This window comes from Neoarius graeffei, chromosome 12 (genome assembly GCF_027579695.1).
Source record: "Neoarius graeffei isolate fNeoGra1 chromosome 12, fNeoGra1.pri, whole genome shotgun sequence".
Classification (NCBI taxonomy): Eukaryota; Metazoa; Chordata; class Actinopteri; order Siluriformes; family Ariidae; genus Neoarius; species Neoarius graeffei.
This window is the reverse complement of record NC_083580.1, coordinates 67,267,968-67,281,550: the sequence shown is the minus strand read 5'-3', so window position 1 is coordinate 67,281,550 and position 13,583 is coordinate 67,267,968. Positions and strand designations below refer to the sequence as shown.

The 13,583-nt window shown below is 41.0% G+C and overlaps 1 protein-coding gene across 6 annotated transcripts in view; it reads right to left on the bottom strand.

Annotated features, from left to right (window-relative positions):
- The window catches only part of nrg2a (neuregulin 2a), an 82,860-nt gene extending 69,773 nt beyond the window's left edge, over nt 1-13,087 (bottom strand). For 2 of the 6 annotated variants that reach the window (XM_060936282.1, XM_060936286.1), the window contains exon 1: nt 12,257-13,087. In XM_060936282.1, the coding sequence (XP_060792265.1) occupies nt 12,257-12,362 (106 nt within the window). In that variant the 5' untranslated portion in view covers nt 12,363-13,087. The remainder of the gene's footprint in view (nt 1-12,256) is intronic. The other 4 variants (XM_060936284.1, XM_060936287.1, XM_060936283.1 and 1 more) reach the window with 3 other exon arrangements.
- Nucleotides 13,088-13,583: the final 496 nt, after the last annotated feature.

Genomic DNA, 13,583 nt, shown 5'->3' with positions numbered 1-13,583 from the left:
ATACAGCGAGTGCAAAAGTCAGGTACACAAAGTGCTGAACTTCTAGACAAGAAAGTTCTAGTGCCAACTGAACAAATGACAGCAATACCTAGTGTAATATGCTGTTGAAATCCCAATACTCAAACAGCCAAGGAAACAAACCAACCATATAAAGTATAACTGAAGAACTCAAAACAGCTAACCCCAGGCTAGACCATACACAGCCTGGGTTGGTCAAGACCAAAATGCAGTTACACAGTGGGCAGGGAAGAAGGGGAGAGGTGCAGCCTGAAGAGGTGAGTCTTCAGTCTGTGCTTGAAGGTGGTCAAGGAGTCGACAGTTCTGACCTCAATGGGAAGGTCATTCCACCAACAGGGAGCCAGGACAGACAGCAGTCTTGAGCGGGATGTGCAGAAGCAGAAAGGAGGAGGGTCCAGGCGACCAGTAGTAGCAGAGTGTAGGGATCTGGTTATGTATAGGGACGGAATAGACTCTGGAGGTATGCTGACCCTAACCCTTTGAGACCCTGGTAAGCTAGTACCAATGTCTTAAATTTGATGCAAGCTGCAATAGGTCGCCAGTGCAGGTCGGCAAGCAGAGGGGTAACATGGTAAGAACGAGGGAGGTTGTAGACCAGGCGAGCTGCAGCGTTCTGGATGAGCTACAGAGATCTGATGGTAGAAGCTGGAAGGACAGCAAAGAGAGTGTTACAGTAGTCCAAGCAGGAGAGGACCAGCACTTGGACCAGGAGCTGAGTAGAGTAGGTGGTAAGAAAAGGGCGGATCCTTCAGACACAGTGTCCAATTTCCTAAATATCATTTTCCCAAGCAATGACTATATTAAATATCATGATGGTTAATTTTTCTTATTTTTCTTGTCTAAATGAATTTGCTGATTACAGCAAGCAAGGACCCGCACTCCCCATCACTGAAACTAAACACTTAAAAGACTCAGTGATAAGAACCACACTGCCCAGTCTAAGGGAGAAGAAAATCCTGATTGATTATACTAATACTTTTCACATTAATTGTAAACAGGGAGTAGACTCTGGCCTTCAACATGTCTGAAGCTATTACATGAAAGAGAAACAGTAAGGCAGCTGGGAGAACTCAAACCAACACCAAACATTACAGCTTGGTGATAATACGCACATACACAAGCCAAAAAGAGGAGGCTAACCAGTGGTCAGACACAAAGTAGGGCGAGGACAGAACATCAGTCAGTTCGGCATCCACACGGGACATTCAGATGGGACCTGTCCAGTCAGTGAATGACTGTGTAACAGGACAGATGAAGAGCAGGCTAATACGGAAAAAGCAGAGGAAGACCAGCAGTATTGACGTTGCTAACAGCAGAAAATGCTAATCACTCCCTCAGGATTAGAAGGCAGTAAAGTGGCTGTGGAAATTCCTTCCTTTGGATTTATGTTCTTTGGATTAAGTGTAATATCAGTTGACTGTAATTAAAGTTAGTTATATGACTAAGCTAGCAATCTAGCTAATTTGAAGGAGAAAAACTTGCTAACTTTTCCGCCAGGCGATTCAAAAAGAAAAATCCTCTGTCATTTGTAACTATCATATAAACCCGTGTCCACTCACAGTTGAAGGCTTCAAAGCAAACATAGCACAGAAAATAAACAACATAGTGTCCCTTAGTAATGACTTCAATTTAGATGCTAGATCTGAAACACTGAGACCCCGTTTACACGTAGCCGGGTATCTATAAAAACGGATATGGGCAATTCCAGCATTATGGACGTGACACTTGAACTCAAAATGGCAACAAATGACCCAGTGCATGTTTTATTGTCTCCCAGTATTTAAACAGGTGTTGCATATTTTAAGGCTGTACCATACTGGAGAAGTGATAGAACAAGAACAATTCCCATAGTACATCTAGGGCATGCCAGAAAATGCCAATAAAAGATGCGTTATGGATGTGACAGAAAAAGTATCACTTTTCTTGGGTGACTGTACATTTTTATCAAACTCTGTGAAATCGTAAACCTAATGTCGAAATGGAGATATCCATTTGATAGAGGGGTCCAAGGTGAATATTAAAAAACCTTTGTTTAAAATATTTTGTATTTCATGCAGAGTTTCGGAAGGAAAAGTCAGCGTTATGGATGTGACGAAATTCCGTTATGGATGTGACGCGTCTGAAATAGACATGGCATATGTTTAGAAAATCAGCAATTTAACCACCATAACCCTTTGAAAAACTCTCTAAATATCAGCTAAAACTATCAAAGTTCTTAAATGATATTTAGGATGGCTATTGTTTTGCTGTTTTGTGGATTTTAGCATACATTTCTGTGGCTTGTGGCAATAATACAGAATTGTACATGATCAAAGTTGATTTTAGCTTGGGTTTTACATTATAAGAAAGAAAGACTGACAGTGACATATTAGGTTGGTTACAAATTGGTTCAACTTATTCACATCTGTAAAATACAGGCCTAGGTGATATCTCTGGGAGTGGTTTTGATGTATTACATGTTGCTTTATTTTTGCATGGTGAGGTTGACATTTACATGGAATTGCCCATATTTATTTATGCGGTTGCACCCATCATTTATACGTAAACGGAGGTTTCAGTCACTGAAAACGGCTGTTTTCGAAAACTCCGGGCAAAGTGGAGATTTGTGAAAACTCCGTTTTCATGCCTGCATGTAAATAGTGGAAAACGGAGTTTTCTCCGTGTTATGGGGGAAACGGAGTTTTAGCATTGTGATCTGACGGTCCCTCATCCTTGGCTTTCAGATCTCCGGTTGGCTTTCTATTTGTTTGACATGTTTTTGACAGCCTTCCCTGGCTGTTTTTGAGCACGGATATATAAATAAACGGAATTATTTTCTAGTACGGGGAGGAGAAGATACCCGTTTTCATAAATACCCGGCTACGTGTAAACGAAGTATGAAACAATCAGCAGTCAGCCTATTTTTAGCATGCCTGGCCCATTTCTCCGTCCCAGTACACGCAGGCCTTTAATTTGTGTTACTAAATTTTGTTCATTGAAAGGATTGCATTCCTGATATTGTGTTGAATCTAATGAAGCCTGACATACTATAATACAACGTGGTGTCAGATTTTTTTTTTTTAATTGGTGCCAATGTTGTGAATGTGGTGAAGGTATTATTCCTTCTCAGGTTCACAGTGGCATTTTAAACCTCCAAAGCCTACGCCTGTTGAAAAAAGCCAAAAGCAAAGCTAACAGCTCAGCTTTTTAACACTTCTGAGAATCTGATGGACGCACAATGGCTTGTGGTTTTCTTCAGCATAATGAAAGACGGATACAGTATGATAGTAAAACGGGTCTGGCTTTAGTTAAGTCATAGATCAATACCTGGTGCGCTTTAAAGGAATACTCAGATGTTTTTAACCTAATCTCAAACTACCACATCTGTATCACTAGTACAATTAGTATGAATGGGATTTTTAACATGTCTCCCTGAATGGGAAAAAGAGCAATAAAGTCACTGATGTAAAATCTTGCTTATTTTTACAGACAGACAGACAGACAGACAGACAGACAGGTGAAAACATCTTACCAATATGGTTCTTTTTCTACTTACAAATTTTGTGGCATCGACAGTGAGGAACAAACCGAGACACTTCTGTGTTTATTTCAATATTTCAGATAAAGAGCTTCATTTACAGATATGTTTAAACAGTTTATGAAAGTGTTACATGTTTATTGACTGGATTCAACAACTGCCTTTCCATTTGAAGTGAGTTTCAAGTGACTAGGCTTTCTGTTCTCGTCTCAGTACAGGAAAACATGTCAGTATTCTTGCTATCACCTGTACACTACAGGTACAATCGAAAGAGTCTTTCAGCATTACTGCCACCACACACACACACACACACACACACACACACACAGGAGCAGCAGCAGAAATGTTGTCTAACGGAATTTAACACAACTCTGGTGCTGTCGTCTCACAGCAAGAAGGTCCTGGGTTCGAGCCCAGTGGCCGATGGGGGCCTTTCTGTGTGGAGTTTGCATGTTGTCTGTGTGGCTTCCTCTGGGGGCTCTGGTTCTCCCAAAGACATGCAGGTTAGGCTAATTGGTGGCTCTAAATTGACCATGAGTGTGAATTGTTGTTTGTGTCAGTCCTGTGATGATCTGGTGACTTGTCCAGGGTGTACCCCCCCCCTTTTTTTTGACTTAGAATTGAGATACGATGTAAAGATACAACCTAAGTATGCAGCTGAACAGTTGAGGGTTAAAGGTCATGCACAAAACTCCAACACTGGGATCTGAACTCACAACATTGTAGTTCTTTGCAAAGAACCTTAACCACTAACATACTGAAATACTAGAAAACCAAAGATAATGCAGAACGAACTGGGCTGGAATTTCATTTGTATTATTGATATTTAATTTCTGCTTTTCTTTTTTGCTATTAAGCAGCGAGTGTAAGCTTGGTGTAAGAAACGATGTATTAGTTAAGCTCGGCAATCGATGATTCGATAAACCTTCAGTGAAATCATTCGTCAGCGGGTGTAGTCTAACTCTGCTCTTGGCAATGAACCTGAAATTGGTTCGATTTACTGCTTACTGAACCTTGTGGTCCTGTTTTGTCTGTCTTCATAGGTTTTATCAATATGTTTGAAGTCTTTAGCAAGACACAGCCCTTTTATATAATAATAATATTAAGAAGAAGAGAGTCTGTAATGAAGTTCCGTCCCAATCGTTATGAAGGAATTAAATGAAATTGTTTATAACAATTTCCTGTTGCATAGTTAGGGTTACAGTGGGGGGGACTAGTCCTCTGGTAGCCGCGAGAGTTTGACTCCTGACTCACATCTGTATTGCAGCGTGCCTCGCCAGATGGCAGTAGGTACCATTTTTACGATAGTCTATGGTATGACCCGACTGCAAACGGAACTCGCAATATTTCGGTCGAGAGGCGGACACGCTAACCACTAGGCCAACTTGAGTTACATATGACTATACAGTTGTCATAATTCAGCCAAACTTCCTAACTAACCTATCAACTTGATACAATGAAGATAAAACAGAGAAGATACCGGTATTATGGAAATAGGGTGAATCATAAACTGCCTCCTATTGACCATATAGTGCACTATATACCGGTAGAGTCTAGAAACCACATATATAGCAGTCATTCCACGAAATCGAGTCGTACATGAGCTGATAGTCGACGAGGTGCGTAGTGCCAAGTTAGCTATAAGCCATGTACGACTCAATTGAATGGAATAAATGTTTTATTCTATCCACATTCACTGGATTTTGAGAAACAGGGCATTTTTATTTTTTGCAAATTTGATAAATAAAAACTTTATACAAAACATCTGACAAAATCATTTCTGCTTAGAATGTAAACAAACTGGTGAAATGACAGTAGCAATTTGTGAAAAATTCGATAATAATAATTCTTGAAAAATAAAAAAGATATGTTATTACCATCAAATACTTTTATTCCATATTTTGTTGCTTTGTATTTTTTCGGGTTTTGTTTTCGAGTAGAGTTTTTATTTCGTCCTCGGTTGGTTCAGCAACATGCTGAGTTTTGTTTTCCTCTACTCGTGGTATATGAGCTGATATCCCATTAGTAGAGTAGCCAATCAGAGCGTGCGATTGCTCATATGCAGTGAATGTGGATAGAATAAATCATAGTGTAAGTACAGAATAAAACCTCAACAAATAAATAGGAACACTGATTGGAAGGAAAGACTCAAATGTGATCATAAACATCTACTAATTACTAAAATGTTTCTTAATAGCTTTTACTCCTGAATCTGCTTCCTCGATGTGTACCAAGGCACTGACGCTGGTACATGTGTGTCCTACATGTGTGCTGTAGATCAACAGGATGAAGCAGCTCACAGGTTACATATCCACCAGCCTCTTTACACAACAGACACATGACATTCTCTGTGGCCCTGCCCATAATTTAAAAATGACTCTGAAATGCATAGCCTCAGGGATGGTGCCAAGATTCAGTCTCAACTCTCTAAATCACCTTAGGAATGGCGGGGGGGAATGCAAAGCCTTACAGCACTTCATGTTCATTAAGTGCTGCCAATTTCTGCTGTGTGCAAGAACTCTTCTACAACAAGCTCGCTGTTGCATTTGGAGAACGTGCGCTGATGTACTTTTTGATGAGGCGTTCTGAGAAAAAGAAATGAAGCAAGTGAAAGCTGAGAACAAGATCGCTCTAGTGTTGCAGATTTGAGCAAACAGACCAAGCAATTTTTCCTTTCAAACAAGGAAAAATATACGGAGGCTATAAGATCTGCAGAAAGCAACTGCCCATCACTTTTGCTGCTTCGAGTCATCAGTGAATGCCTGAAGAATTATGATGCGCTGTAATTTTGCAATGTGACATGCACTTAGGGCCAATCTGTGGTTCTTAACCCCTTCGGACACGAGGGAAAATGCTATGGAACTTCATGTGTACAATTGTCCACATTATGTCCGAAGGGGATAAAAATGCAAACCAAACCAAAAATCATGTCTGCTGTACATTGATTGTTCTCAAAAAATACTTTCAAATAATTCAAACTATTTACTGTCAGTAAAGATACATAGCTATGAATCATGATCATAACTCCCATTACATTTATATATGATTTGGGAAATGTATTAATCCAGTATAAGCAATCTGCACCCCAAATATGTAGTTTTATTTTAGATTACATATGTGCATTCAAGGCGGCATGGTGGTGTAGTGGTTAGCGCTGTCGCCTCACAGCAAGAAGGTCCGGGTTCAAGCCCCGTGGCCGGCGAGGGCCTTTCTGTGCGGAGTTTGCATGTTGTCCGTGTGGGTTTCCTCCGGGTGCTCCAGTTTCCCCCACAGTCCAAAGACATGCAGGTTAGGTTAACTGGTGACTCTAAGGTGGGGTTTACATTAGACCGTATCAGCGGATCATCAGATTAACGTTTTTAAAAACGATTAGCGTGCACACAGCAACGCCAATACACGATTCGTGTGCACACAGCAACGCCAATACACGGATACGCTAATCACATGACTAATTCGGCACGTAAGTTGAAATGTGTCAGTGCGGCTCATCGCTTCCTCCTCAGCGGCTGCGCTCCAAATCACTCCGCCCTGAACAGCGAGTGCCCTCTGGAGGGTGCGCACTCCGGCCCTGCGCAGCTCACAGAGCGCGCGAGTGAAGTGCACGAGCAGTGATTCGGGACTGAGCCGCTGTGCGCAAGTCACTTACCACTTGCAAGTGGAAGGATAGCAAGCCTAAAGACAATCATAACTACACAATGGGCAGTATTTGCATCAGTATTTGCAGTATTTTCATACTTTTATACTCTTTAATGAAAGGTGATACAAGGCGGAAGTCCGCGCCGTTTTTCAGCAGTCGCGTCACATGACCAACGCCAGCGAATCAGGAAGGTGGATGTCACAGTGACGTTGTCCAATGACGACGCCAGCTAGAGCTCAGCACAGCGTATCCGCATATCTGCGTATTCTCAATGTTTACACAGCACCGGACCAGACACGATCTGGATTGAATATGTGGACCCTGGCGGATTCCCGTTTCCCGGCGTTTCCAGGCGTTTTAATGTAAACGGACAGTGCATCCGCGAAGAAAACGAGACAGATACGGTCTAATGTAAACTTGGCCTCAATTGACCGTAGGTGTGAATGTGAGTGTGAATGGTTGTCTGTGTCTATGTGTCAGCCCTGTGATGACCAGTGATGGGAATAACGGCGTTAGAAATAAACGGCATTACTAACGGCGTTACTTTTTTTAGTAACGAGTAATCTAACTAATTACTTTTTACATCGTTATAACGCCGTTCCCGTTACTTACAATAAAATACTATGCGTTACTTCATTAAAGCTGTTCTCATCTGGCACGCTGCTTGTTCAGCCTTTCTTTACTCTGCTTTAGTGTGGGGCGGGGAGATGCGAGACAACGGCATAGTAAGCCAATCAGAGTAGATTTGGACAACATACGTAGGTAGGCTCCGCCTACTGCACTACTGTGCACACTTTCAATCGGAAGACACAGCGATGGCGAGCGGTCAGCCCAGCACTGCGCTTTCACACTGGAAATACAGCATTACTTTTCATTACTTGAAATAAAAGGCAAAAATGTCTACGTGCAATGCACATTATGTTGAGGAACAAAGCGTTTGTCCTCGTCAGTGGCCAGTAATTAGTAACATAATTTTAATAACTACAAAAATATATTAAATTTGATAGATGTCTTATCTCACATTGTCCCACAAAAATATTAATATAGTGTAGATTTAATTAATATAGTGTATTATTATTATTACTGTATATATTATTATATATATAGTGTATTATATAGAATTAATATAGTGTAGAATTTGATAGATGTCTTATCTCACATTGTCCCACAAAAATATTAATATAGTGTAGATAACGTTACTAATTGGTTCTGTTAAGTGTCCATTTCAGTCATTAAACACATTTAACATTCACTTTTATTATGATTACACTAATTGAATTTGATTTTTTTTTGGGGGGGGGGGGTAACACAAAATGTAACGGAATAATTACTTTCCCTGCTAATTAGTTACTTTTATGACAAAGTAACTTCGTTACTAACTCAGTTACTTTTTGGGAAAAGTAACTAGTAACTATAACTAATTACTTTTTAAAAGTAGCGTGCCCAACACTGGTGATGACCTGGCGACTTGTGCAGGGTGTACCCCGCCTTTCGCCCGTAGTCAGCTGGGATAGGCTCCAGCTTGCCTGCGACCCTGTAGAAGGATAAAGCGGCTAGAGATAATGAGATGAGATGAGATGTGTATTCAACTAAAGTGAGCATATGCTTAAAGTAAAAATAGTGTCACTTGGTCAGCATGCGTTAAACAATGGGAGAAAAGTGCTGAATGTTAAATTTTATATCTTATATTTTACAAAATACCACTTACACTATTGCTTTTACTCATGAATTAATAAGACTCCCTGATTCAAATCAGTTTATAGGTGTGAATATTTACAGTATAACATGGCTGTACTGGTTCATTCGTAGAACGATATTACGAGTGTACTTTTTGTTTAGAAATGTTCGAGGTTCTGGTTTTTTTGGCATGGCAAAGTCTCATTCAGTGACGTAAGCTAGCCTGGATTGCTTCACATACAGCATGTCAGTGTCAATGGGGTAGACGCTGAAAACAACAACAGATTAAGACCATCACAGACATGCTTCCTTTACCATCTTGCCGTAATGTTGGCATTCCAAAGCTATGAGAGGAAAATCACCGGAAGCCACATAATTCAATAGTGTTAATTCAATAAATGCCCTCATGCTTTCCAGTACCTTGGAGACCTCTAACTACTTTTGAGTCGGCATTCTTTACACATTCTTACACACATTGCTAAATTTCGCCCAGATGGGTACGATAGAGAAAAAAAAAGCTGTAAATGCTGTAATAAGCTAAATATAACTAGCAAGAATGTTGGTGGGTTATGAATTATGTGCCAGCAAAGTTTGGACAAAGTACTTACATAGTTAAGTCTTTAATGTATGTCGTATTTTGATCATATTTAAATAATTAACAGTTATTCCACGAAATCGAGTCGTACATGAGCTGCTGTAAGCCATGTATGACGAGATTGAGTGGAATAACTGTTTTATTCTATCCACATTCACTGGATTTTGAGAAACAAGGGCATTTTTTTTATTTTTTTTGCAAATTTGGTAAATAACAACTTTATACAAAATGTCCAACAAAATCATTTCTGCTTAGAATGTAAACAAACCGGTGAAATGACAGTCGTGATTTGTGAAAAATGCTATAATAATAATTCTTGAATTTAAAAAAGATACATTCTTAGCATCAAATACTTTTATTCTATATTTTGTTGCTTTTTTTGCATTTTTTTGGGTTTTGTTTTCAACTAGAGTTTTTATTTTATCCTTAGTTTGTTCAGCAAGACGCTCCACCATTTTGTTTTACTCTACTCATGGTATATGAGCTGATATCCTAGTAGTAGAGTAGCCAATCAGAGCATGCAATTGCTCATATCCAGTGAATGTGGATAGAATAATAAAATATAACCTGGAATAAACAATAAATTAAGTGAATAAAAGAAACCAAGGCAAATTAGGCATATTACTGTCGCAAACTGCTGATCAGATTCGTTATTTAGCCATTATTAGCATCTTGTACATCTGCGATTCTGTTCTTGCTTTCAGGTAATACGTATTTCCCATCAACTCAAGTATTTAACATCAAGTCATTGATTATTTATGATATCCAAAAAGACGGTCATGATTCAGTAGGCTTTATAGGCCCTTAACAATTATGGCTCATCTACAATTTCGACCATTCATGTCAATTATCTGTGTAACCATTTAACAAAAAAAGCAAAGAAGCATCAGGAAGGGCGACAGAATGACGGATCCCTTCACCAGGTAAGCTGGGAATGCAATACGTAATGAATACCAGAACAGCAATTACACATCGAGTGTATTTCGAATGATACTTCAGCGCTGCACTTCAAGAACTAAGAAGGAAAGGAGACAAAAAGATTACGACAGATATCACAAAATTCCACAATCTGCAAGTCTGCTGCAGATCCTGATCACAACAGCACACATCAAACCTCTTATTTAGGCCATGGCTGTCACAGGTTTTTCCCAACATGCCTTTTTTCGTCTCTAGGTTTGAGGGCTAAACGAGTCAGTCAATCACCGTGATTTCCTACTTGTGACTTTGACATCAAGCGAGTTAAATTTAGCAGCATGGAAAAATGTGACGCAAAGAAGCAACGCATGTGACAGGGTTAACCTTAACCTCCAAGGAAAAGCCGAGTCTCCCAGCCATTCTTTTCTTCCTGACTTTGCTTTGTTTCCAGTAGACAAAGCAGAGGAGATTAGCATTGCGTGAAGACAGATCCAGGAGAGAAAGCTGCACAGTTACTAAAAGTGGGTCCTCACACACCCTTGTGTTAAATTACAGTTGCGTGTAAAGCAATACAGTGAACAACATTTAAGGAGGAAATAACAGGAGAAGTGCACCGAATAATAAAAGCATTTGATCAATGAGGTCACGCGAAGCACAGCCTCAGGGTGACAGAGCAAAAGGATGCCTCCCATGTGGGGAGAAGAGTCGAGCCATGAACGAGCCGGGAGATGAATGGGTGGTAGGGGAGGAAGGGAACGGCAGGAGACAATACTATGTAGTGTCTTTCTGATTGGTATCTCGGATCAAAGTAAATGCTCAGAGCGCTAATGATGCCTTCCTGAGGGACCTGCTGCCTCGCTCGCTGTGTGCTTCACCTCAGTAGATGTATATAGGTATGGGGTTGCGCAATAGATATATTTTGTTTTGTTAATCGTTACGGCAATACTGGAATTATAAAAGGATTCAGTGTATATGATTTGTCTCGAAACAAAATTTTCTTGTGCAAGCATTTTGACTAATCACAGCGACATTCTAGTGGGTGTGTTGATAGATTACGGCATTGACATGATTAAACTTTTTTTTTCCTTGTCAAATCCATGCAGCCTGATCTTTAATCAGAGCATTTCACAGTGTAGCAACTCGGTCCTGTCCAAAAATTCTGTCCTACACAGAAGATCCTTTAGTGAGTGTCACAGAGTACATGATTGGAAATTAGGGTTGAGAATTTCTCTTCCTGCATGACCCCGAGGTCAGACTGCAGTGACAAGCTGAGGCTTGTACAACCCCAGAAAGACGTTGAGAGAGACCGCACGAGCACGTTGGAATCTATTAGCTGTCCAGGAGCTTTAGTGTTCATTCAAACACTAATCGCAGTGACCCTGTAAGTGTATATCTATAGTTTAAGGCTTAACTGCAGTACGAGCTGCAGATACGCAGCAGTGCAGCCTCCTTCAGATACAGCATGGGAATGAATCAGTAGTGGCTCTTGCCAAGTGGCTTGCAAGCACAAGAGGAAGTTCACACAGGCTCAGCAACACAAGCGCTAATTAAGATACCAAGCACAAGAATCAACTGTGAAAGTCATAAAGCAACTTGGCAAAGCACCACAGTTGAGGGGGATCAAGGAGGTCCCAGATATCAAGGCACTCAGATTGAAGCTCATACAGAAAACACACATTCATGCAAAGTTACAAACGTAGGCCAAGTAATCCAGATGTGCCACTACTCGGTGCCATTTAGGAAGTCCTCCTGTGTGACAAAAGCAGGCAGCAAGCTTTGACAAGATGAGGTGTGAGATTTTCCCCTTGAGTCTCACACCCCTCCCTTGCTAGCAGCACACGTACGAACATGCATACGTCCACACACTCACACCTTTGCGTGTTGCGTCTTTCTTTACCTTGAGTGAAATCACTGTTTTTTCCCTTGCGCTCCTTTTCCCCCTTTTTCCTCCCTTTCCTCTCCTTCTTCCTTTCTTCTCCTTCTTCCCTTCTTCCTTCTGACATGATAGTGTCAAAAAAGTGTAAATCCACTCGGGAGGTGGGGGACTTGGGCAGCAATGAGAACCAGGAATAGTCCTAAGGAGGGAGCGTGTGGCAGGCGTGCTTAAGACTCTGAACTTGCCTGAGCGCTCGTGCCCTATATACACTCGGTCTCATCACGCAGGGAAACACCTACTTGTGACAGAGAGAGAGAGAATACAGGCAAGAGAAGACAGTGGGGAGAGAGAGAGAGAGAGAGAGAGAGGGGAAAGGGCGGGAGAGCATGAATAAAGGAAAGAGAAGGACAAGGGGAGGGATAGAAGGAGAAGGAGGGAGCAAGGGAGGCATTTCCCATAGCTGTCAGACAATTAACTGTTCCTTGACTGAAAGCTTCAGATGAGCATGATGAGTCCAGGGGCTGTCGCTCAGAAGAGAGGGAACCCTGCAAAGATCAGACCATTCCTGCTACTCCTGCTCACCTGCTCTTCTGGGCCTCCACCATGGCCTCAGGTCAGAGGTCACAGAGCTACAGAACGCCCACTGGATTTTGGGTACATGTTCCGGTACTTCTTCCTAAGCAAACACCCCTCACACCCCTGATCAAACCAGCTTCGAAGAAAATGAGCTCTCCTTTTATGACAGTTAGCAAAGCCACACTGAGCATCTAGGAGGCCTGTTTAGATCTCCAGTCCAGATAAGCAACGATAATATAAAAGCCTGTGTGACCGGACAGGTCCACGTCTCCTTCTTTGAACGCCTTCCTCACTCCTTCAATTTATTTCTCCTTCCTCCTTCCCCCACGCTTTGCTTTGTGTTGTCTCCCACCCTCTACTGTAAGCGAGTCCCAGCGTGTCCCGTTGTGAGCAGTCTCTGGAGAGAAATCTTACACATGCACAGAGCTGAGTTCAGTTGACTGCTTCCTTACACACACACACACACACACACACACACACACACACACAGTCAAGGTCAGTGTTTGTATAAAGTACAGAAGTGTTAATCTGAAGTAAAAAATTAAAGATATCCTTTTAGGAAAATGCATTGCGTAAAAGATGGACTAACCAAGATTGAAAACAAACAAACAAACAAACAAACAAACAAACAAACAAACAAACGACTTTGAAGTTTCAGTGTCTCTGATATTTATGGGATATCCATAGCCATAATAGATAATAATAATAATAATAATAATAATAATAATAATAATAATAATAATAGCCAACTTAAAGGAGAACTGAAGGCAAA